This window comes from Bufo gargarizans, chromosome 1, assembly GCF_014858855.1.
Source record: "Bufo gargarizans isolate SCDJY-AF-19 chromosome 1, ASM1485885v1, whole genome shotgun sequence".
NCBI lineage: Eukaryota > Metazoa > Chordata > Amphibia > Anura > Bufonidae > Bufo > Bufo gargarizans.
The window spans coordinates 475,043,433-475,069,230 of NC_058080.1; the positions used below are offsets into that span (position 1 = coordinate 475,043,433).

The 25,798-nt window shown below is 44.4% G+C and overlaps 1 protein-coding gene across 1 annotated transcript in view; it reads right to left on the reverse strand.

Annotated features, from left to right (window-relative positions):
* Positions 1–25,798, reverse strand: part of LRRC2 (leucine rich repeat containing 2) — a 747,375-nt gene that overhangs the window by 476,099 nt on the left and 245,478 nt on the right. Inside the window, exon 3 of the mRNA XM_044273432.1 lies at positions 23,606–23,813. Coding sequence (XP_044129367.1) covers positions 23,606–23,813 — 208 coding nt within the window. The remainder of the gene's footprint in view (positions 1–23,605; positions 23,814–25,798) is intronic.

Below are 25,798 nucleotides of genomic sequence, written 5' to 3' on the forward strand. Positions count from 1 at the left end.
TTTTTAACCAACTCATGGTTATCTAAAATTGTCAACTAATATGGGTTCAGTCTAAAGGCCGTTCTTGTACTGTCTTTCTCGGGGGTTAATACATATCTCTACTAATAGGGGTGCATGATCCGACAGGGCCCTGGATTCATTTAAAAAAAAATCCCATATCCCAAAGTCCCATATATTTTCTATTTATTAAAGCTAAATCAATCCTAGACATACATCTCCCCGAATTACTTATACAGGAGAAGGCCTTCTTCCCCCGACCCAATAGTTCCCAAAGATCTACAAAACCCGACTCATCACAGAATCGTGCCAAAGGACATCCCTGAAGAGAATCAGTAGCCCGGAGATCAATTTCAGTATTAATCCTTTCAACTATAGGGTTCATGACGCAGTTAAAGTCCCCACTTACCAAAATGGGGCACTCTGGCCATTTCTCCATAAAAGTCAGCAGGATATTCAACACATGAAAAGAGAAGGGAGGAATACATAGTCTACCATATAGTTTCCCATACAGAAAAACATATCTCCCCTGATCATAAAAAATAAATAAAAATGATACTCCTCTCGAATAGCTAGTAAATCTAGAATGGAATGCCTGCGAGACTCATCCCCTACTGATACGTTGTGTCGCTCGTCAGTAAAATGGGTCTCCACTAGGGATGAGCGAACTCGAACTGTATAGTTCGGGTTCGTACCGAATTTTGGGGTGTCCGTGACACGGACCCGAACCCGGACATTTTCGTAAAAGTCCGGATTCGGGTTCGGTGTTCGTCGCTTTCTTCGCGCTTTTGTGACGCTTTCTTGGCGCTTTTTGAAAGGCTGCAAAGCAGCCAATCAACAAGCGTCATACTACTTGCCCCAAGAGGCCATCACAGCCATGCCTACTATTGGCATGGCTGTGATTGGCCAGAGCACCATGTGACCCAGCCTCTATTTAAGCTGGAGTCACATAGCGCCGCCCGTCACTCTGCTCTGATTAGCGTAGGGAGAGGTTGCGGCTGCGACAGTAGGGCGAGATTAGGCAGATTAACTCCTCCAAAGGACTTGATTAACTGATCGATCTGCAGCTGTGGATCATTGAGCTGCTGATCCTCAATTGCTCACTGTTTTTAGGCTGCACAGACCGTTTGTCAGTCACATTTTTCTGGGGTGATCGGCGGCCATTTTGTGTCTTGTGGTGCGCCAGCACAAGCTGCGACCAAGTGCATTTAACCCTCAATGGTGTGGTTGTTTTTTGGCTAAAGCCTACATCAGGGTGAAGCTGTCACACCAAGTGCATTTAACCAGCAATAGTCTGTTCATTTTTTGGCCATATACAAAATCAGGGGCAAGCTGCGCCTGTCACCAAGTGCATTTAACCCTCAATGGTGTGGTTGTTTTTTGGCTAAAGCCTACATCAGGGTGAAGCTGTCACACCAAGTGCATTTAACCAGCAATAGTCTGTTCATTTTTTGGCCATATACTAAATCAGGGGCAAGCTGCGCCTGTCACCAAGTGCATTTAACCCTCAATGGTGTGGTTGTTTTTTGGCTAAAGCCTACATCAGGGTGAAGCTGTCACACCAAGTGCATTTAACCAGCAATAGTCTGTTCATTTTTTGGCCATATACTAAATCAGGGGCAAGCTGCGCCTGTCACCAAGTGCATTTAACCCTCAATGGTGTGGTTGTTTTTTGGCTAAAGCCTACATCAGGGTGAAGCTGTCACACCAAGTGCATTTAACCAGCAATAGTCTGTTTATTTTTTGGCCATATCCCAGTCTAATTCTGTCACTAAATCCATACCGGTCACCCAGCGCCTAAATACTAGGCCTCAAATTTATATCCAGCTAAATCTGTCCCTAGTGCTGTAGCTGGGCGAGTTATTTAGTGTCCGTTCAAGCACATTTCTTGTTCTGGGTTGAAATACAATTCCCAATTTAGCAATTTCATAATTTAGTGGTTTCTGCTATATCAGAGCTATTTGAAATCTATCCCTAAAAGGGTATATAATATTCAAGGTGCACATTGGGTCATTCAGAATAACTTCACACACACCCGCTACTGTGTATTTCCAAGTCTAATTCTGTCACTAAACCCATACCTGTCACCCAGCGCCTAAATACTAGGCCTCAAATTTATATCCCGCTAAATCTGTCCCTAGTGCTGTAGCTGGGCGAGTTATTTAGTGTCCGTTCAAGCACATTTCTTGTTCTGGGTTGAAATACAATTCCCAATTTAGCAATTTCATAATTTAGTGGTTTCTGCTATATCAGAGCTATTTGAAATCTATCCCTAAAAGGGTATATAATATTCAAGGTGCACATTGGGTCATTCAGAATAACTTCACACACACCCGCTACTGTGTATTTCCAAGTCTAATTCTGTCACTAAACCCATACCTGTCACCCAGCGCCTAAATACTAGGCCTCAAATTTATATCCCGCTAAATCTGTCCCTAGTGCTGTAGCTGGGCGAGTTATTTAGTGTCCGTTCAAGCACATTTCTTGTTCTGGGTTGAAATACAATTCCCAATTTAGCAATTTCATAATTTAGTGGTTTCTGCTATATCAGAGCTATTTGAAATCTATCCCTAAAAGGGTATATAATATTCAAGGTGCACATTGGGTCATTCAGAATAACTTCACACACACCCGCTACTGTGTATTTCCAAGTCTAATTCTGTCACTAAACCCATACCTGTCACCCAGCGCCTAAATACTAGGCCTCAAATTTATATCCCGCTAAATCTGTCCCTAGTGCTGTAGCTGGGCGAGTTATTTAGTGTCCGTTCAAGCACATTTCTTGTTCTGGGTTGAAATACAATTCCCAATTTAGCAATTTCATAATTTAGTGGTTTCTGCTATATCAGAGCTATTTGAAATCTATCCCTAAAAGGGTATATAATATTCAAGGTGCACATTGGGTCATTCAGAATAACTTCACACACACCCGCTACTGTGTATTTCCAAGTCTAATTCTGTCACTAAACCCATACCTGTCACCCAGCGCCTAAATACTAGGCCTCAAATTTATATCCCGCTAAATCTGTCCCTAGTGCTGTAGCTGGGCGAGTTATTTAGTGTCCGTTCAAGCACATTTCTTGTTCTGGGTTGAAATACAATTCCCAATTTAGCAATTTCATAATTTAGTGGTTTCTGCTATATCAGAGCTATTTGAAATCTATCCCTAAAAGGGTATATAATATTCAAGGTGCACATTGGGTCATTCAGAATAACTTCACACACACCCGCTACTGTGTATTTCCAAGTCTAATTCTGTCACTAAACCCATACCTGTCACCCAGCGCCTAAATACTAGGCCTCAAATTTATATCCCGCTAAATCTGTCCCTAGTGCTGTAGCTGGGCGAGTTATTTAGTGTCCGTTCAAGCACATTTCTTGTTCTGGGTTGAAATACAATTCCCAATTTAGCAATTTCATAATTTAGTGGTTTCTGCTATATCAGAGCTATTTGAAATCTATCCCTAAAAGGGTATATAATATTCAAGGTGCACATTGGGTCATTCAGAATAACTTCACACACACCCGCTACTGTGTATTTCCAAGTCTAATTCTGGCACTAAACCCATACCTGTCACCCAGCGCCTAAATACTAGGCCTCAAATTTATATCCCGCTAAATCTGTCCCTAGTGCTGTAGCTGGGCGAGTTATTTAGTGTCCGTTCAAGCACATTTCTTGTTCTGGGTTGAAATACAATTCCCAATTTAGCAATTTCATAATTTAGTGGTTTCTGCTATATCAGAGCTATTTGAAATCTATCCCTAAAAGGGTATATAATATTCAAGGTGCACATAGGGTCATTCAGAATAACTTCACACACCCGCTACTGTGCATTTCCAAATCTTATTCTGTCACTAAACCCATACCTGTCACCCAGCGCCTAAATACTAGGCCTCAAATTTATATCCCGCTAAATCTCTCGTTACCGCTGTCCTGTTGTGGCTGGGAAAGTTATTTAGTGTCCGTCAAAGCACATTTTTTGTTCTGGGTTGAAATACAATTCCAAATTTAGCAATTTCATAATTTAGTCGTTTCTGCTATATCAGAGCTATTTGAAATCTATCCCTAAAAGGGTAGATCATATTGAAGGTGCACATAGGGTCATTCAGAATAACTTCACACACACGCTTCTGTGCATTTCCAAGTCTAATTCTGTCACTAAACCCATACCTGTCACCCAGCGCCTAAATACTAGGCCTCAAATTTATATCCCGCTAAATCTGTCCCTAGTGCTGTAGCTGGGCGAGTTATTTAGTGTCCGTTCAAGCACATTTCTTGTTCTGGGTTGAAATACAATTCCCAATTTAGCAATTTCATAATTTAGTGGTTTCTGCTATATCAGAGCTATTTGAAATCTATCCCTAAAAGGGTATATAATATTCAAGGTGCACATTGGGTCATTCAGAATAACTTCACACACACCCGCTACTGTGTATTTCCAAGTCTAATTCTGTCACTAAACCCATACCTGTCACCCAGCGCCTAAATACTAGGCCTCAAATTTATATCCCGCTAAATCTGTCCCTAGTGCTGTAGCTGGGCGAGTTATTTAGTGTCCGTTCAAGCACATTTCTTGTTCTGGGTTGAAATACAATTCCCAATTTAGCAATTTCATAATTTAGTGGTTTCTGCTATATCAGAGCTATTTGAAATCTATCCCTAAAAGGGTATATAATATTCAAGGTGCACATAGGGTCATTCAGAATAACTTCACACACCCGCTACTGTGCATTTCCAAATCTAATTCTGTCACTAAACCCATACCTGTCACCCAGCGCCTAAATACTAGGCCTCAAATTTATATCCCGCTAAATCTCTCGTTACCGCTGTCCTGTTGTGGCTGGGAAAGTTATTTAGTGTCCGTCAAAGCACATTTTTTGTTCTGGGTTGAAATACAATTCCCAATTTAGCAATTTCATAATTTAGTCGTTTCTGCTATATCAGAGCTATTTGAAATCTATCCCTAAAAGGGTATATAATATTCAAGGTGCACATTGGGTCATTCAGAATAACTTCACACACACACGCTTCTGTGCATTTCCAAGTCTAATTCTGTCACTAAATCCATACCGGTCACCCAGCGCCTAAATACTAGGCCTCAAATTTATATCCCGCTGAATTTGAATACAATACATTGGGCCAAATAATATATTTGTTGTTGTGGTGAACCATAACAATGAGAAAAACATCTAGTAAGGGACGCGGACGTGGACATGGTCGTGGTGGTGTTAGTGGACCCTCTGGTGCTGGGAGAGGACGTGGCCGTTCTGCCACATCCATACGTCCTAGTGTACCAACTACCTCAGGTCCCAGTAGCCGCCAGAATTTACAGCGATATATGGTGGGGCCCAATGCCGTTCTAAGGATGGTAAGGCCTGAGCAGGTACAGGCATTAGTCAATTGGGTGGCCGACAGTGGATCCAGCACGTTCACATTATCTCCCACCCAGTCTTCTGCAGAAAGCGCACAGATGGCGCCTGAAAACCAACCCCATCAGTCTGTCACATCACCCCCATGCATACCAGGGAAACTGTCTCAGCCTCAAGTTATGCAGCAGTCTCTTATGCTGTTTGAAGACTCCGCTGGCAGGGTTTCCCAAGGGCATCCACCTAGCCCTTCCCCAGCGGTGAAAGACATAGAATGCACTGACGCACAACCACTTATGTTTCCTGATGATGAGGACATGGGAATACCACCTCAGCATGTCTCTGATGATGACGAAACACAGGTGCCAACTGCTGCGTCTTTCTGCAGTGTGCAGACTGAACAGGAGGTCAGGGATCAAGACTGGGTGGAAGACGATGCAGGGGACGATGAGGTCCTAGACCCCACATGGAATGAAGGTCGTGCCACTGACTTTCACAGTTCGGAGGAAGAGGCAGTGGTGAGACCGAGCCAACAGCGTAGCAAAAGAGGGAGCAGTGGGCAAAAGCAGAACACCCGCCGCCAAGAGACTCCGCCTGCTACTGACCGCCGCCATCTGGGACCGAGCACCCCAAAGGCAGCTTCAAGGAGTTCCCTGGCATGGCACTTCTTCAAACAATGTGCTGACGACAAGACCCGAGTGGTTTGCACGCTGTGCCATCAGAGCCTGAAGCGAGGCATTAACGTTCTGAACCTGAGCACAACCTGCATGACCAGGCACCTGCATGCAAAGCATGAACTGCAGTGGAGTAAACACCTTAAAACCAAGGAAGTCACTCAGGCTCCCCCTGCTACCTCTTCTGCTGCTGCCGCCTCGGCCTATTCTGCTGCTGCCGCCTCGGCCTCTTCCTCCGCCTCTGGAGGAACGTTGGCACCTGCCGCCCAGCAAACAGGGGATGTACCACCAACACCACCACCACCACCTCCGTCACCAAGCGTCTCAACCATGTCACACGCCAGCGTTCAGCTCTCCATCTCACAAACATTTGATAGAAAGCGTAAATTCCCACCTAGCCACCCTCGATCCCTGGCCCTGAATGCCAGCATTTCTAAACTACTGGCCTATGAAATGCTGTCATTTAGGCTGGTGGACACAGACAGCTTCAAACAGCTCATGTCGCTTGCTGTCCCACAGTATGTTGTTCCCAGCCGGCACTACTTCTCCAAGAGAGCCGTGCCTTCCCTGCACAACCAAGTATCCGATAAAATCAAGTGTGCACTGCGCAACGCCATCTGTGGCAAGGTCCACCTAACCACAGATACGTGGACCAGTAAGCACGGCCAGGGACGCTATATCTCCCTAACTGCACACTGGGTAAATGTAGTGGCAGCTGGGCCCCAGGCGGAGAGCTGTTTGGCGCACGTCCTTCCGCCGCCAAGGATCGCAGGGCAACATTCTTTGCCTCCTGTTGCCACCTCCTCCTTCTCGGCTTCCTCCTCCTCTTCTTCCACCTGCTCATCCAGTCAGCCACACACCTTCACCACCAACTTCAGCACAGCCCGGGGTAAACGTCAGCAGGCCATTCTGAAACTCATATGTTTGGGGGACAGGCCCCACACCGCACAGGAGTTGTGGCGGGGTATAGAACAACAGACCGACGAGTGGTTGCTGCCGGTGAGCCTCAAGCCCGGCCTGGTGGTGTGTGATAATGGGCGAAATCTCGTTGCAGCTCTGGGACTAGCCAATTTGACGCACATCCCTTGCTTGGCGCATGTGCTGAATTTGGTGGTGCAGAAGTTCATTCACAACTACCCCGACATGTCAGAGCTGCTGCATAAAGTGCGGGCCGTCTGTTCGCGCTTCCGGCGTTCACATCCTGCTGCTGCTCGCCTGTCTGCGCTACAGCGTAACTTCGGCCTTCCCGCTCACCGCCTCATATGCGACGTGCCCACCAGGTGGAACTCCACCTTGCACATGCTGGACAGACTGTGCGAGCAGCAGCAGGCCATAGTGGAGTTTCAGCTGCAGCACGCACGGGTCAGTCGCACTACAGAACAGCACCACTTCACCACCAATGACTGGGCCTCCATGCGAGACCTGTGTGCCCTGTTGCGCTGTTTCGAGTACTCCACCAACATGGCCAGTGGCGATGACACCGTTATCAGCGTTACAATACCACTTCTATGTCTCCTTGAGAAAACACTTAGGGCGATGATGGAAGAGGAGGTGGCCCAGGAGGAGGAGGAGGAGGAGGAGGAAGAGGGGTCATTTTTAGCACTTTCAGGCCAGTCTCTTCGAAGTGACTCAGAGGGAGGTTTTTGGCAACAGCAGAGGCCAGGTACAAATCTCTGCTGTCATGAAGCCAGATTGTCTGTTACGGGACCTCTCTGCTCTGCCTGTGTGCTAGGCCTAAATATATGCCAATGGACTGTTGCAGTGGTGGGTGACGTGAAGCCTCATTCTCTGCTATGACATGCAGACTGATTCTCTGCTGACATGAAGCCAGATTGTCTGTTACGGGACCTCTCTCCTCTGCCTGTGTGCTAGGCCTAAATATATGCCAATGGACTGTTGCAGTGGTGGCTGACGTGAAGCCTGATTCTCTGCTATGACATGCAGACTAATTCTCTGCTGACATGAAGCCAGATTGTCTGTTACGGGACCTCTCTCCTCTGCCTGGGTGCTGGGCCTAAATTTATGACAATGGACTGTTGCAGTGGTGGCTGACGTGAAGCCTGATTCTCTGCTATGACATGCAGACTGATTCTCTGCTGACATGAAGCCAGATCCTCTGTTACGGGACCTCTCTCCTCTGCCTGTGTGTGTGCTGGGCCTAAATATATGCCAATGGACTGTTGCAGTGGTGGCTGACGTGAAGCCTCATTCTCTGCTATGACATGCAGACTGATTCTCTGCTGACATGAAGCCAGATTCTCTGTTACGGGACCTCTCTCCTCTGCCTGTGTGTGTGCTGGAAAATTAACTAGTGGTTCACAACGGTATTTACGTACTAGCTCAAATATATCTTTTTACTGCCTAAATAAAGTACGTTAAAATTATTTTTATTAAATTATATATTAAGATATCTGCAACACATTAGGCTTGGTAGGGTGAACAGGGATATAACAGACTGATGATGCTGATCCCTATAATCATCACTACCACTAGAACTCCATAAAAAAAGGAGTCAATAATATATGGCGTATTCCTTAATTAATCTGGGGTAAACTGGTAGCTTCCATACATAGGCACCTGATTGAAACAGTGGGTGAATGTGACAGGTCTCTAGTATAAGAGACTCTGCACACCACACAGTGTCAGGTAGCACTACTAGGATAGCCCAAACCCCACTCGATAATAGTATAGGAAATAGGCCGTAGGCTTCTGCAGTCAGCAAATCAATCTGTAGTTGTAGCCACAGAGAATGATTGCTCGACGCGTTTCTCTTGTCCAACCTGTTGGTTGGTTCATCAGGAGCAAATAAATGAAGCCTCTGTTATCACCGCATGTCACCCTCTCACACCGGGTGCATTACAGAGTAACAAGAGGTCTCAGAGATCATTTGACTAAATGAAGAACTATATGCAGTTGGTATAATGCATACAGTCCTACATTACACATCAAGCTCACTGCCACCGTTTTAATATCATTCCCCTTACACTGGGGATAACGGTTGTTAATGAACTAGGTGTTTTAACAGAATGTGCTGGACGCCACTGATGACGTGCGTGCAGCAAGAGCCTTCGGCAATGTGGCCGTGACCCGCGCGTAGCACGGGCTTGTTTAAATGGAGGAGACACCTCCCATCTTTGAGGCCATCTTACCCGATGCCCAATCCGGAGCAGAGCGCGTCATCCGGCCGCGCATTGTTTATCGCGTCGCGCTCGGATGACGCGCATCACATCTCGTCATCAGCAAGGGACCGGGAGAGCTGCCGCTCCACCCACCCCTCCACGTCATCCGTAGGGGAGGGGAGAAGCCAGTGACGGATGTCTTCTCTCATTACTGCATAATTAAAGCAGAGAGGAGGAAATATATTTATTCTGCAAAGATTGCTAGGGTTCTATAAACGTCAGAAAACATCAATAATAAAAGGATGCATAGCCAGCAGTATGAATCTCTTCAACATTATAATTATTTCAGGAGGATGATCCCATACCTCCATATGAAATTACAATGGGATGACAGCACTACTGGAAAGGAGATGCATAAAACTTGAAGTTAATACCAGAATCATCCAGTACAGCATATACAGTATCTATATTGGACATAAGGTATCCCACAAAGGCAAGTATACCACTACTCGACAGATATTTAAAGGGGATTTGGAGAGTGGTATCCGCAAAAAGAGAGGTTATTCAATAAAACAGGCAAACAAAATAGTGTCATTGAGGCCATTGGGTTTCACAGTATTTAACACAAATGTCCATTGTGCCTCTTTTTTGAGCAGCAGTGTGTCAATGTCACCTCCCCTCAATGGTGGCCTAACATGTTCTATACCTTGGAATTTGAAGCACTCCAAGTTGCCAGGATGGCAAATGGCCACATGTTGTGCTATCGGGGTGTCTCCTGAATTTTTGATTTTCAGGAGATGCTCGCCAACACGCCTCCTAAATTCACGTTTCGTTTTACCTGTATACTGAATACCACAGATACAGGTAGCTAAGTACACCACTCCAACTGTTCTACAGTTAATAAAGGACTTGATCGCATATTCGTGTCCTGTGACGGAGCTCCTAAATTTCGTACTTTTTAAAATAGCTTTGCAAGCAATACAGCTACCACACTGATAGGTGCCCTTCGGTTTGTTGGTTCCCAACCATGTGGCATCTCTGGGGCTGGTGAAGGCACTATGAACCAGTTTGTCCCTGATATTTCCCCCTCGTCTGTATGTAATCATGGGGCTACTGCCTACCAGATGACCAACATCCGGGTCAGTTTTCAAAATGTCCCAATTCTCAGTGAGTAGCCTGCGTATCTCCCTGCTTGCTGTATCAAAGGTCCCAATAATTCGTATCTGAGCCTCTTCAGATGTTCTGTTCCTAGGATGCAACAGTTCTTCTCTATTACATGCCGCTGCATGTTGGTAGGCTTCCTTCAAAATAAATTTAGGATAACCTTTGTTTGTAAACCGTACTTTAAGGTCGTCAGCCGAGGCCTTAAAGTCGGACCATTGGGAACAATTACGTCTCATCCTGAGATACTGTCCCTTTGGGATGCCCTTCTTGAGCGGGTGGGGATGTCCACTTTCCCATCTCAAAAGGGCATTCGTGGCCGTCGGTTTACGGAACACCTTCGTTGCAATGTGACCCAAAGGGTCAATCTCAATCATCAGATCCAGAAAGGTGAGTCGTCTTTCGTCAATCTCTGATGTAAAAAACAAACCCAGAGAGTTATTATTTAGTCTTGAAACAAAACTCACAAAACCGTCCTTTGTGCCTCTCCACAAAATGAAAACATCATCAATGAACCTCATCCATAACAGTATGGATGAGGTCCATTGTTCCATTTCCTCGTTGAAGACAACCTCCCTCTCCCACCAGCCCAGGTAAAGGTTAGCAAAAGTAGGAGCACATGGGCTCCCCATTGCCACCCCCCTGAGCTGGCGGTAGAGGGAACGGTCAAACAAGAAAATGTTATGATGCAAAATAAAATCCAATAAAGTGATCACAAAATCATTGTGTTCACAATATTGTGATCCTCTTTCCAGTAAAAAAACCTTTGCTGCATCACAGCCTTGTTTATGAGGGATGGAGCTGTATAACGCTTCAACATCCAAACTGGCAAGTAGGGTGTCTTTCTCACATCTGATGTCATTAAGTCGTCTGAGGACGTCCATCGAATCCCTAACATAGGACGGTAGACTAGACACAAACGGTCTCAGAATCTTATCGACATAAATACTTATTTTTTCAGTAAGGCTACCTATACCCGACACTATCGGCCTCCCTTTTAAAGGGTTGGTCCCCTTGTGTATTTTTGGTAGACTATAAAAGGCCGGTAGTGTCGGGCAGGCAGGCATAAGATATGCCAACTCATTTGCACTTATTAAATTACGCCATTTCGCCCTACTGAGAATCTGGCCTAATTCTCCTTTGTAGGCCTCAAGGGGATTGCGATCCAATTTTGCATAGCAGGTTTTATCATCCAGAATCCTTTTACACATCTGAACATAGCAGTTGACATCCAATACAACCACATTGCCCCCCTTATCTGAGGGCTTGATGATAACGGTGGTATCTTGCTGTAGTTGTATCAATGCCAACTGCTCTTGCTCTGACAGATTTTTAGGATATGGATTCTGAACGTGTAATGATCTTAAACGTTCAGTGACGACAGTGAGAAAGACATCAAGCGGTGAATTGTTGGGTAGCGGCGGAAACTTTTTAGAAATAGGTTTCAGGTCAGTAAATGGTCCTTCCCCTGGATTCCTCTCGCTTTCCATAAGCAGATCCGCTAGTAACCTAACATCAGGAAGGTCATCTTTGTCTATACCCAACTTCTCACACTCCTCCTTATCATGGGTGCAAAAAAACTTTTTCCATTTCAGTTTCCTGATAAATAAATTGATGTCCTTCACCCATGTAAAAGGATTAAATTTACACTCAGGCACAAAGGATAAACCTTTACTTAGGACTGTCATTTCCGCGACAGTCAGAGTCCGTTTGGAAAGGTTAATGATTTGTGAAGTGTCCACTAATTCGCACCTCTTATTTTGCCTCTTCTGTTTCTGAGCGAGTAATCGCATGTGAACTGGGTCGGTTCCAGGGATCCCAAAGGTGTCCCTAAAAAACCTCCTCGATGTCCTCTCTCACTGCCGTCACGACCCCTGCCGCCTCTGCCTCTACCCCTACCTCTGCCTCTACCTCTACCCCGTCTATTTGGGTTTGAGCCAGACCCAGGTTCAGGATCTGTTTCGTATTCAGAGGAGGATAGTTCTGTTTCACTCTCGTTTGTATTTTTATCTTTCTGTGGACCAGCAAACTCGAGAATCTTACCTTCTCTAAAATCCTTACTATCCCTTACAAACTGGTTATGCTTTCTTTCCTTAAGATAGCCAGTGAACCTCTCCACTGACTGCTGTAACAGTGTCTCTCTTTTAGAAAAATCTGGTAGAGGAGCGAATTTTTTTGCGGCCTCAATGGTTTCCTTCAACTCTGCCGTATTTTTAACCAGTAGTTCTTTTTCTTCCTCAAGAAGGAATCTCATCAACCGTAATGAGGATTCAATTGACTCCTTTTCCCATTTATTCATCAGTGACTCCGATCTGAGTCTGATGTTAGGTAGAACCGGATTTCTTAATCCTCTTGGGACTATTTTATTTTTTAAGTAGATCTCTAGAGTTTGGATCTCCCACCACGATCTAACCTGATTCTTATACACTCTAGTCAGATTTTTGAACATAACATTGATATTCGGTGTATATGACTGGGTGGGGAGGTCTTGTTCTGAGAACACTTCTTTAGGATTCCCTAGCCATGCATCTGAAGTGATGTCCTCTGACAAAAAACCCGCCATTACAGTATTGAACAATGAATTAAAATTAACTAGTGGTTCACAACGGTATTTACGTACTAGCTCAAATATATCTTTTTACTGCCTAAATAAAGTACGTTAAAATTATTTTTATTAAATTATATATTAAGATATCTGCAACACATTAGGCTTGGTAGGGTGAACAGGGATATAACAGACTGATGATGCTGATCCCTATAATCATCACTACCACTAGAACTCCATAAAAAAAGGAGTCAATAATATATGGCGTATTCCTTAATTAATCTGGGGTAAACTGGTAGCTTCCATACATAGGCACCTGATTGAAACAGTGGGTGAATGTGACAGGTCTCTAGTATAAGAGACTCTGCACACCACACAGTGTCAGGTAGCACTACTAGGATAGCCCAAACCCCACTCGATAATAGTATAGGAAATAGGCCGTAGGCTTCTGCAGTCAGCAAATCAATCTGTAGTTGTAGCCACAGAGAATGATTGCTCGACGCGTTTCTCTTGTCCAACCTGTTGGTTGGTTCATCAGGAGCAAATAAATGAAGCCTCTGTTATCACCGCATGTCACCCTCTCACACCGGGTGCATTACAGAGTAACAAGAGGTCTCAGAGATCATTTGACTAAATGAAGAACTATATGCAGTTGGTATAATGCATACAGTCCTACATTACACATCAAGCTCACTGCCACCGTTTTAATATCATTCCCCTTACACTGGGGATAACGGTTGTTAATGAACTAGGTGTTTTAACAGAATGTGCTGGACGCCACTGATGACGTGCGTGCAGCAAGAGCCTTCGGCAATGTGGCCGTGACCCGCGCGTAGCACGGGCTTGTTTAAATGGAGGAGACACCTCCCATCTTTGAGGCCATCTTACCCGATGCCCAATCCGGAGCAGAGCGCGTCATCCGGCCGCGCATTGTTTATCGCGTCGCGCTCGGATGACGCGCATCACATCTCGTCATCAGCAAGGGACCGGGAGAGCTGCCGCTCCACCCACCCCTCCACGTCATCCGTAGGGGAGGGGAGAAGCCAGTGACGGATGTCTTCTCTCATTACTGCATAATTAAAGCAGAGAGGAGGAAATATATTTATTCTGCAAAGATTGCTAGGGTTCTATAAACGTCAGAAAACATCAATAATAAAAGGATGCATAGCCAGCAGTATGAATCTCTTCAACATTATAATTATTTCAGGAGGATGATCCCATACCTCCATATGAAATTACAATGGGATGACAGCACTACTGGAAAGGAGATGCATAAAACTTGAAGTTAATACCAGAATCATCCAGTACAGCATATACAGTATCTATATTGGACATAAGGTATCCCACAAAGGCAAGTATACCACTACTCGACAGATATTTAAAGGGGATTTGGAGAGTGGTATCCGCAAAAAGAGAGGTTATTCAATAAAACAGGCAAACGAAATAGTGTCATTGAGGCCATTGGGTTTCACAGTATTTAACACAAATGTCCATTGTGCCTCTTTTTTGAGCAGCAGTGTGTCAATGTCACCTCCCCTCAATGGTGGCCTAACATGTTCTATACCTTGGAATTTGAAGCACTCCAAGTTGCCAGGATGGCAAATGGCCACATGTTGTGCTATCGGGGTGTCTCCTGAATTTTTGATTTTCAGGAGATGCTCGCCAACACGCCTCCTAAATTCACGTTTCGTTTTACCTGTATACTGAATACCACAGATACAGGTAGCTAAGTACACCACTCCAACTGTTCTACAGTTAATAAAGGACTTGATCGCATATTCGTGTCCTGTGACGGAGCTCCTAAATTTCGTACTTTTTAAAATAGCTTTGCAAGCAATACAGCTACCACACTGATAGGTGCCCTTCGGTTTGTTGGTTCCCAACCATGTGGCATCTCTGGGGCTGGTGAAGGCACTATGAACCAGTTTGTCCCTGATATTTCCCCCTCGTCTGTATGTAATCATGGGGCTACTGCCTACCAGATGACCAACATCCGGGTCAGTTTTCAAAATGTCCCAATTCTCAGTGAGTAGCCTGCGTATCTCCCTGCTTGCTGTATCAAAGGTCCCAATAATTCGTATCTGAGCCTCTTCAGATGTTCTGTTCCTAGGATGCAACAGTTCTTCTCTATTACATGCCGCTGCATGTTGGTAGGCTTCCTTCAAAATAAATTTAGGATAACCTTTGTTTGTAAACCGTACTTTAAGGTCGTCAGCCGAGGCCTTAAAGTCGGACCATTGGGAACAATTACGTCTCATCCTGAGATACTGTCCCTTTGGGATGCCCTTCTTGAGCGGGTGGGGATGTCCACTTTCCCATCTCAAAAGGGCATTCGTGGCCGTCGGTTTACGGAACACCTTCGTTGCAATGTGACCCAAAGGGTCAATCTCAATCATCAGATCCAGAAAGGTGAGTCGTCTTTCGTCAATCTCTGATGTAAAAAACAAACCCAGAGAGTTATTATTTAGTCTTGAAACAAAACTCACAAAACCGTCCTTTGTGCCTCTCCACAAAATGAAAACATCATCAATGAACCTCATCCATAACAGTATGGATGAGGTCCATTGTTCCATTTCCTCGTTGAAGACAACCTGTGTGCTGGGCCTAAATATATGCCAATGGACTGTTGCAGTGGTGGGTGACGTGAAGCCTGATTCTCTGCTATGACATGCAGACTAATTCTCTGCTGACATGAAGACAGATTGTCTGTTACGGGACCTTTCTCCTCTGCCTGGGTTCTGGGCCTAAATTTATGAAAATTGACTCTTACAGTGGTGGGTGACGTGAAGCCTGATTCTCTGCTATGATATGAAGACTGATTCTCTGCTGACATGAAGCCAGATTGTCTGTTACGGGACCTTTCTCCTCTGCCTGGGTTCTGGGCCTAAATTTATGAAAATTGACTCTTGCAGTGGCGGGTGACGTGAAGCCTGATTCTCTGCTATGATATGAAGACTGATTCTCTGCTGACATGAAGCCAGATTCTCTGTTACGGGACCTCTCTCCTCTGCCTGGGTGCTGGGCCTAAATTTATGACAATGGACTGTTGCAGTGGTGGCTGACGTGAAGCCTGATTCTCTGCTATGACATGCAGACTGATTCTCTGCTGACATGAAGCCAGATCCTCTGTTACGGGACCTCTCTCCTCTGCCTGTGTGTGTGCTGGGCCTAAATATATGCCAATGGACTGTTGCAGTGGTGGCTGACGTGAAGCCTCATTCTCTGCTATGACATGCAGACTAATTCTCTGCTGACATGAAGACAGATTCTCTGTTACGGGACCTCCCTCCTCTGCCTGGGTGCTGGGCCTAAATATATGCCAATGGACTGTTGCAGTGGTGGCTGACGTGAAGCCTCATTCTCTGCTATGACATGCAGACTGATTCTCTGCTGACATGAAGCCAGATCGTCTGTTACGGGACCTCTCTGCTCTGCCTGTGTGCTAGGCCTAAATATATGCCAATGGACTGTTGCAGTGGTGGGTGACGTGAAGCCTCATTCTCTGCTATGACATGCAGACTGATTCTCTGCTGTCATGAAGCCAGATTGTCTGTTACGGGACCTCTCTGCTCTGCCTGTGTGCTAGGCCTAAATATATGCCAATGGACTGTTGCAGTGGTGGGTGACGTGAAGCCTCATTCTCTGCTATGACATGCAGACTGATTCTCTGCTGACATGAAGCCAGATTGTCTGTTACGGGACCTCTCTCCTCTGCCTGTGTGCTAGGCCTAAATATATGCCAATGGACTGTTGCAGTGGTGGCTGACGTGAAGCCTGATTCTCTGCTATGACATGCAGACTAATTCTCTGCTGACATGAAGCCAGATTGTCTGTTACGGGACCTCTCTCCTCTGCCTGGGTGCTGGGCCTAAATTTATGACAATGGACTGTTGCAGTGGTGGCTGACGTGAAGCCTGATTCTCTGCTATGACATGCAGACTGATTCTCTGCTGACATGAAGCCAGATCCTCTGTTACGGGACCTCTCTCCTCTGCCTGTGTGTGTGCTGGGCCTAAATATATGCCAATGGACTGTTGCAGTGGTGGCTGACGTGAAGCCTCATTCTCTGCTATGACATGCAGACTGATTCTCTGCTGACATGAAGCCAGATTCTCTGTTACGGGACCTCTCTCCTCTGCCTGTGTGTGTGCTGGGCCTAAATATATCCCAATGGACTGTTGCAGTGGTGGCTGACGTGAAGCCTCATTCTCTGCTATGACATGCAGACTAATTCTCTGCTGACATGAAGACAGATTCTCTGTTACGGGACCTCTCTCCTCTGCCTGTGTGTGTGCTGGGCCTAAATATATGCCAATGGACTGTTGCAGTGGTGGCTGACGTGAAGCCTAATTCTCTGCTATGACATGCAGACTAATTCTCTGCTGACATGAAGACAGATTCTCTGTTACGGGACCTCCCTCCTCTGCCTGGGTGCTGGGCCTAAATATATGCCAATGGACTGTTGCAGTGGTGGCTGACGTGAAGCCTCATTCTCTGCTATGACATGCAGACTAATTCTCTGCTGACATGAAGACAGATTCTCTGTTACGGGACCTCTCTCCTCTGCCTGGGTGCCGGGGCCTAAATATCTGAGAATGGACTGTTCCAGTGGTGGGTGACGGGAAGCCAGATTCTCTGCTATGGAACCTCTCTCCAATTGATTTTGGTTAATTTTTATTTATTTAATTTTTATTTTAATTCATTTCCCTATCCACATTTGTTTGCAGGGGATTTACCTACATGTTGCTGCCTTTTGCAGCCCTCTAGCTCTTTCCTGGGCTGTTTTACAGCCTTTTTAGTGCCGAAAAGTTCGGGTCCCCATTGACTTCAATGGGGTTCGGGTTGAAGTTCGGATCGGGTTCGGATCCCGAACCCGAACATTTCCGGGATGTTCGGCCGAACTTCTCGAACCCGAACATCCAGGTGTTCGCTCAACTCTAGTCTCCACCAAACAAACCACTGCTGGTAAATGTCTCTGAATTAAATCAAATTCAGCTTGTTTTTTTAAATTCATCTCCTAGTCCACGTACGTTCCAGGTCAATACCCTAACCGACATAGCCTAATATAAATCATAAACCACTGATTTGCTATTGCATTTGTCTTGAACAGTGCAGCCTAATACTAGTTCCTTGACATACACTAAGGACATTAAGGTGATTTTCCTGCTGACCAACTCCCTTTAAACTATGAACATGGCAAATCCTGGGCCTATTCTGAAATTTCTCCGCACAATTTGAGGCTTAATTAGAGGAGAGCACACTGAGAAGTGTTCTTTTTGATCATTTTGATACGTTTCAGATTCCAGGACAAGAAGAGACACTATACAGCTCACCTGCTTTATTGTCCTGAATGCACAGAGGATGTGTGGAAAATCAATGGAGGAACTCAAGCATCTGATAAAAGACTGTGAATATTTTATTGTCTATCTTCAAAATCAAACAGGGAACAGCACGGACGCTTGAAACCTACGCATTTTGAGTCTGCCGATAGTGACCCTTATTCATGGCATAAAATCAAACAAACAAAAAAAAAGATAAAATGTCACCAACTTATCTGTCCAGGCTCCAGCACTGCGGTTTGAGGTTTGCACTGTGGCTGCACCGTGTCAGACCCAATGCCGGGCCGTGCCCCCATGATGCACTGCCCAGCCACGCCCCCTGGTAACTCCAGCGCATCCATAGCAATGGAGTGCTAGCTCTGTTTCTCCTCACAGATTATGCACACTGGGGGAGATTTAGTGCTTTATGTGGCTTAGGTATGTGGGCTATGATGCAGGCTGAGTGACTGCTCAGCCTGCCTATGTCTGAGCTACTGTGTTCTGGCCCAATGGGCCAGCAGGTCCCTGGACCTGTCAGGTTCTGATCCAGGGACTCTGCGCTCTATTTAAATCCCTGCTGGCAATACACCTTTGCTAGTTATAGGTTTAACGCAGTCATTTGTTACTAAACAGTTGCTCGGTCATAGAACCAACTATCGCACTGTTCACCATTGCACTTGTTATTCTGTTAGTGAACCAACTATGCCAGTAATTGGTTGCTATAATCACATAGTTGGTTCAGTGATAGAGTAATAAGTGTTATTGCTTAGTAACCAATTGCTGTGTCATGTGAACAGTGACATAGTTGGTTCAATAGTAGAGTAACAAGTACAACTATTTAGCATCCAATTACTATGCTATGTGAACAGTGGCATAGTTGGTTCTATGGCTGAGTAACAAGTGTAACTGTCAAGTATCCAATTACTGTGTCATGTGATTTGGTAGTAAATAACCATAGGTTATTAGGAATTTGAAATTGGTTGTCTGTTTTGTATGATTTTATGCCATGAGTAATTCACTATTGTCAGAAACAAAACGCATAGGTGTTCTAGTGTCCATGATATTCCCTTTTTGGCTTTAAGGGCGCACAATAAAGTCTTCACAGTCATTTATCATATGCTATAGTTCCTCTATTTCAGATTCTCAGTCTTCAGTCTCAGTTTTAGATTCCATATATTTATGAAGAATATATCTTATAATTCCTTGTATCATTAAATTGACCACACTGAATACATTCTAGCAGCCTCAATAAAGAAATAATGATGTGGTCTAGTCTTCATTCTTTACTGCTGTTCTGTTCGTATATAATGAAGTCAGATCTAAAGGAAACTCGCCTTGATCACTATGACACTATTGACCTGGAGTTAGCTGGTGATATGGCTTTTGTACTTTCAGATTTCCAGAGCCTTTGAGCCATGTGTCTGAAAATGTACTGTTTAAACTAAATCCCAGTGCCGCCAAACTGCTCCTTCAGAGCCCTCCTTGCAGACTTTGAAATGATATGCACTTTCAGTGTCACAAAGGTACGAAAACAATCCCGAACAGAATGTTTCACTTCCTTCTTAATTAAAGCCTCTCTTAGAACTTCTGTAAACTCAGGCTTCAGAGTATCAAGCCCATTATTTGTGTGAGCAAAGACAGATGTATTCTTCTGAGTACATGTATGTACTAATGTCCATGCTTTGTTAAAACAGTATTCCATTGAGTAATGTAGAATGTACTCTGATTAATGTACTCCGATGCAGCCATCAATAGTACTAAAAGGCCCCTTACATGGGCTGAGAATTCCACATATAATCTTTAACAAGCGTTCATAGTGATTGTCTGACGGTGTAAATATACCGTGAATTACCAGGTGAACAAGCGAAACGCTCATTCATCGGGTAATAGATTATTTATGTGGTCACAAAACTTATTGTTTGCCTGCAGCAGATCGTGCTGTGTAAACAGTATCTGCTGCCAGCAAATAACCAGCTCCGTATAGGGATGAGCGATGGCATTAGTGATCGTTCCTCCCCAGAGTGTGGAGGAGATTGCTGCATGTAAGTGAAACACTTTCGTTCACTGACGAGCATGCGATTTTCGGGATGGAACGGTTCCTTCCCAACAATCTGCTGCCTTAAGGCAGAACCTACTTTCACCACTGAACATTATTGTTTGCCATTGATGGCAACATCAAAGGTTGCAGGAGGGTTGGAGAGTGCCTTCTGCCATAATGCGGAGACACAAGACCAACACCAGGTATCATGATTTGAAACACTGATGGTTATTATGGCTGTTTCCATCTGATACTGATGGAACATTGAATTGACCAGCCTTAGGTGTGCCCAGGACCTTGTGGAACCAGTCCTACTAGACATGGTGTTCCAACAAGATTACGGCCAGCCAGCAGATACCCTTGCCAGCCCAATCTAATCACTAGATGTGTTCCCCATCTACAATGTGTGGGACTGGATTGGGAGACATATATATGATGCATAGCAGCCAACAACCACATTGGCTGAACTACGGGTTCAATTTTACAGAGCTTGGAGAGACATACCACAGGAGATTATCTATCATCTGTATGACCATTACCATGCCAGACTGGCATCCTGTATCACAGCAAAGGGAAATGCCACCAAGTATTAATGTGACCCTGCCTCAACATATACCCTCCTGCAGCACCCAAAGTAAAGGGTGCACCAACTTGAATGTGTGATGATTGAACAAACACCACTAGCAGTTCAATTGTATTATGTTTTTCACATATTATTTTTTATTACTTTCTGACAGTGTATATAATTTTTCTGTCATTTTTAAGATCTCTTCTTGTTGTCAGTTAAAATAAAACCTGCTCTGAACAAGTTCTGCAGATAGGAATGTTAGGCTAGTTTCACACTAGCGGCAGGGGACTCCAGCAGGCTGTTCCGGCGGGTGAACAGCCTGTCGAATCCGTCCTGCCGCTAGTTAACCTGTGCCCTCGGACTGCGGCTTCATCCCCATTGACTATAATTCATGCAGTACTTTTAGTCTGGCTGCCTCTCTACGTGCGCTGACGTGCCGCCCCCGCCCCATTATAGTCAATGGGGACGGAGGGGCAGTCCGGGGGCACACATGAACTAGCGGCAGGACAGATCCGACAGGCTGTTCACCCTCTGGAACAGCCTGCCAGAGTGTGAAAGTACCCTAAGGATACAATTTGTGCTACTATAAATTAGTCCATGTCATCTGAGTGGATTTGTTTTATAGGGAATCACATGGATTTCTGCAAGCTTCCATTCTAATAAATGAGACAGTTGCAGATGTTTCTGCAACACATATACCCTTATGGTGTACAGTCGTGGCCAAAAGTTTTGAGAATGACACAAATATTAGTTTTCACAAAGTTTGCTGCTAAACTGCTTTTAGATCTTTGTTTCAGTTGTTTCTGTGATGTAGTGAAATATAATTACACGCACTTCATACGTTTCAAAGGCTTTTATCGACAATTACAAAAAAAGTCAGTATTTGCAGTGTTGGCCCTTCTTTTTCAGGACCTCTGCAATTCGACTGGACATGCTCTCAATCAACTTCTGGGCCAATTCCTGACTGATAGCAACCCATTCTTTCATAATCACTTCTTGAAGTTTGTCAGAATTAGTGGGTTTTTGTTTGTCCACCCGCCTCTTGAGGATTGACCACAAGTTCTCAATGGGATTAAGATCTGGGGAGTTTCCAGGCCATGGACCCAAAATGTCAACGTTTTGGGACCCAAACCACTTGGTTATCACTTTTGCCTTATGGCACGGTGCTCCATCGTGTTGGAAAATGCATTGTTCTTCACCAAACTGTTGTTGGATTGTTGGAAGAAGTTGCTGTTGGAGGGTGTTTTGGTACCATTCTTTATTCATGGCTGTGTTTTTGGGCAAAATTGTGAGTGAGCCCACTCCCTTGGATGAGAAGCAACCCCACACATGAATGCTCTCAGGATGCTTTACTGTTGGCATGACACAGGACTGATGGTAGCGCTCACCTTTTCTTCTCCGGACAAGCCTTTTTCCTGATGCCCCAAACAATCGGAAAGAGGCTTCATCGGAGAATATGACTTTGCCCCAGTCCTCAGCAGTCCATTCACCATATTTTTTGCAGAAGATCAATCTGTCCCTGATGTTTTTTTTTGGGAGAGAAGTGGCTTCTTTGCTGCCCTTCTTGACACCAGGCCATCTTCCAAAAGTCTTCGCCTCACTGTGCGTGCAGATGCGCTCACACCTGCCTGCTGCCATTCCTGAGCAAGCTCTGCACTGGTGGCACTCTGATCCCGCAGCTGAATCCTCTTTAGGAGACAATCCTGGCGCTTGCTTGACTTTCTTGAATGCCTGAAGCCTTCTTAACAAGAATTGAACCTCTTTCCTTGAAGTTTTTGATGATCCTATAAATTGTTGATTGAGGTGCAATCTTAGTAGCCACAATATCCTTGCCTGTGAAGCCATTTTTATGCAACACAATGATGGATGCACGTGTTTCTTTGCAGGTCACCATGGTTAACAATGGAAGAACAATGATTTCAAGCATCACCCTCCTTTTAACAGGTCAAGTCTGCCATTTTAACCCAATCAGCCTGACATAATGATCTCCAGCTTTGTGCTCGTCAACATTCTCACCTGAGTTAACAAGACGATTACTGAAATGATCTCAGCAGGTCTTTTAATGACAGCAATGAAATGCAGTGGAAAGGTATTTTTGGGATTAAGTTAATTTTCATGGCAAAGAAGGACTATGCAATTCATCTGATCACTCTTCATAACATTCTGGAGTACATGCAAATTGCTATTATAAAAACTTAAGCAGCAACTTTTCCAATTTCCAATATTTAAGTAATTCTCAAAACTTTTGGCCACGACTGTAGGTTATCATTTTGAGCCTGTAGTCCAGAGCAGCAAATAAATAAGGAGGTGCAGATTTCAGTAGTAGGATGTCAGAATGGGTTGTAAAGCCTCTGAATAAGGCTCTATTCACACAAGCTTATTTTCAGTCCGCTTTCCGATCTGCATTTGTTGAGGATTGGATGTGGACCCATTCATTTTAACTGGGCTGCAAAAAATGTGGACACCACACTGTGTGCTGCCCGCATCCGTATGTCCATTCAGCAGCCTTCAGACTGCATTCGCACTACCATATGTATTTTTCAGTCCGCATGATGTCTGTGCGACGTCTGTGTTGCATCCATTATTTTTTTTTGCGGACCCATTGTAACAATGTCTATAGGACACATTCTATCCTTTTTATTGGACTGCGGAACGGACATATGGATGCAGAAAGCACAAGGTGTGGTGTCTGCATACCAAAAATAAGGTCATGTGAATGGGGCCTAAAAGCAAGAAATATATCATTCAATAGTAGCAATCTCATTTGAAAGCATAAAATATAATCACATGGCAATTAAATGAAAATCATAGGACCTACCAGCCACTCTGCTCCATAAAGGCTAAAAACATATTTGTTTGTTTCAGGTTCTTTTTCTTTGTAAGGACTCTGTTTTAAAATGGAAGAACTCTTCTGATAGGCATCCAATAGCTCAAGCCTGGTGTCTACAAACCCATCTTTTATGTATTCAGACTGGGGTATTCCTTTATCTCTGCATTCCAACATGAAGTTCCATTCTTGTTTAATTCTGCAGAGACATGAAAAAATCCATTGCATGTTACCTTAATATATTTCATTGTCTTGGTGGAATCTTGATACCTATGAGTGGTTTAACAGATTAAGGTACAAAAGAGTGGCGATTTTTTACAGTATGTTATTGTATTTTTTTAAATGACTGCATGAAATGTGGTTATCTTACCCACCTCCACACCACTCAGGCAGTACACACATGCATTTCTGAATGTCCTTGCAGCTGCAAGAAGATTAGCTGCCTGTAGAGAATGCAGAGGCCCCAGTGGTTATGTTCCCCTATGTCTGCGGCTAATACGTCAGCAGGAGCACCATGTTGTCGGTGAGTCTGAATTGACAGCAGGCAGGGACCAACAGAAGTAGTCAGAGCCAGCAATACCATAGTGCAGCACAAAATATAGCCCCAGCAGCTCCAAATACCACCACACTGCAGCACAATATACTGCCACCCTGCCACAATGTTCAACTGTATCATCATCCTGAGGCTGGTGATATAGTTGAATGAAGGAGGAAATGTATGCGCCGGCCAGGTTCATAAGTACCTGACAATAGATAATTAGAGAAGCTGCACCAGCAAACTACTGGAGCCCAGCCTTTCAGTAACCAGCTGAAAACAAGTAAATTAATATAAAACAATCAGACTGGCTCACAGTATTTTTGCATGTGTGGAAATTTATTTACCCACTAAAATGTTAAATATTAGACATAACCTAATTACATGTCAACATATCAGCATGAATATATAGATACATACAATGCGGAGCTCACGCATAGATCTATATAACAGGAGTACTCCAAATGAATGTGACCTCTTAGTTTGCTATATTGGTGTCTGTCTGCAAAAAATCGTACGATTAAATCACTCGAATATTCATATAGTTGTATACTATTTTGACGGTAGTCTGAACCTAGATGGTTCAAAGAATGTTCGATCTGCGGTCGCTGGTAAGAAAACCTTTGCACTCAAACACTGTTACTGATGATGATTATACCGCCTTCAACTAGAGTTGGTTTCCTACCTCCTCTTGCGGTGTAGTCGCTCGACTCGTTCTTCGTGGCATCTCACGTGACCAACCCGGAAGATGGTTTGTTGGTCAGTGATGTCATCCACTTGTATTGGTCGGGATGGCGGAAATCAATGAAGCAGAGTTCGACCGATGTAAGATTCAGTTCTACTTGACAAAATTGTTGTATAATGTTGAACCAGTCGACATAGGTTAATCCGCTGTGATGATGTTTTACCGCAGGCACCGCTTGGGGTTAGTATCGAACTCACCCCTTTCAAAATAAATTCGATGTGATAATCGAAAAAGTCCTTTTTGCAGAATCAGAAATAACGCACCAATAGCTGGGTCAAGTTCACGCTAGACGCGTTTCGGAACAGCAGTTCCTTCCTCAGTAGACAGATGTGAAATGCTGAGTGAAGACCAACTGGTCAGGTTTATATATCCCCTTATTGGGCTTAGTACAATATCTGGTCTGGATTCCGGATCGTGCAGCCGCAAATGTTTTGCAGATTGCACTCTCCCAATCCACTCCCTACACATAAAAATACTTACATACATATAAAATAATTTATAGATCATGAATTTAAAACAATATAAAATATAAAAATACAAAAAAAATTTATAGATACTGTAAATGGATCGCAAGTTCAAGGACCATTGGACATTGTCGGAGGAGGGAGAGGGGGGAAGGCTGCAGGGGAAGTCAATGCGCTGCTATACAGCCCGGCGTTGACTACCTGTGTAATCCAACCCACCTCCCCTATAGAAAGCCGAAAATTTCCATCTCCGAATTCAGTCCTAGGGGCATTAGAGATCCAAACTCAAAAATCTTCTTAGATTCTTGTCTGGACACCCCCTCTCACCCCCTCTCCAGTCTTGTTTGACCGATTGTATGGCACAAAATGAAGTGTTTTGATAAGGGATGTGTTTCTGACTGTTTTTTTATATTATTAAGGTGTTCTGCAATCCTAGTTTT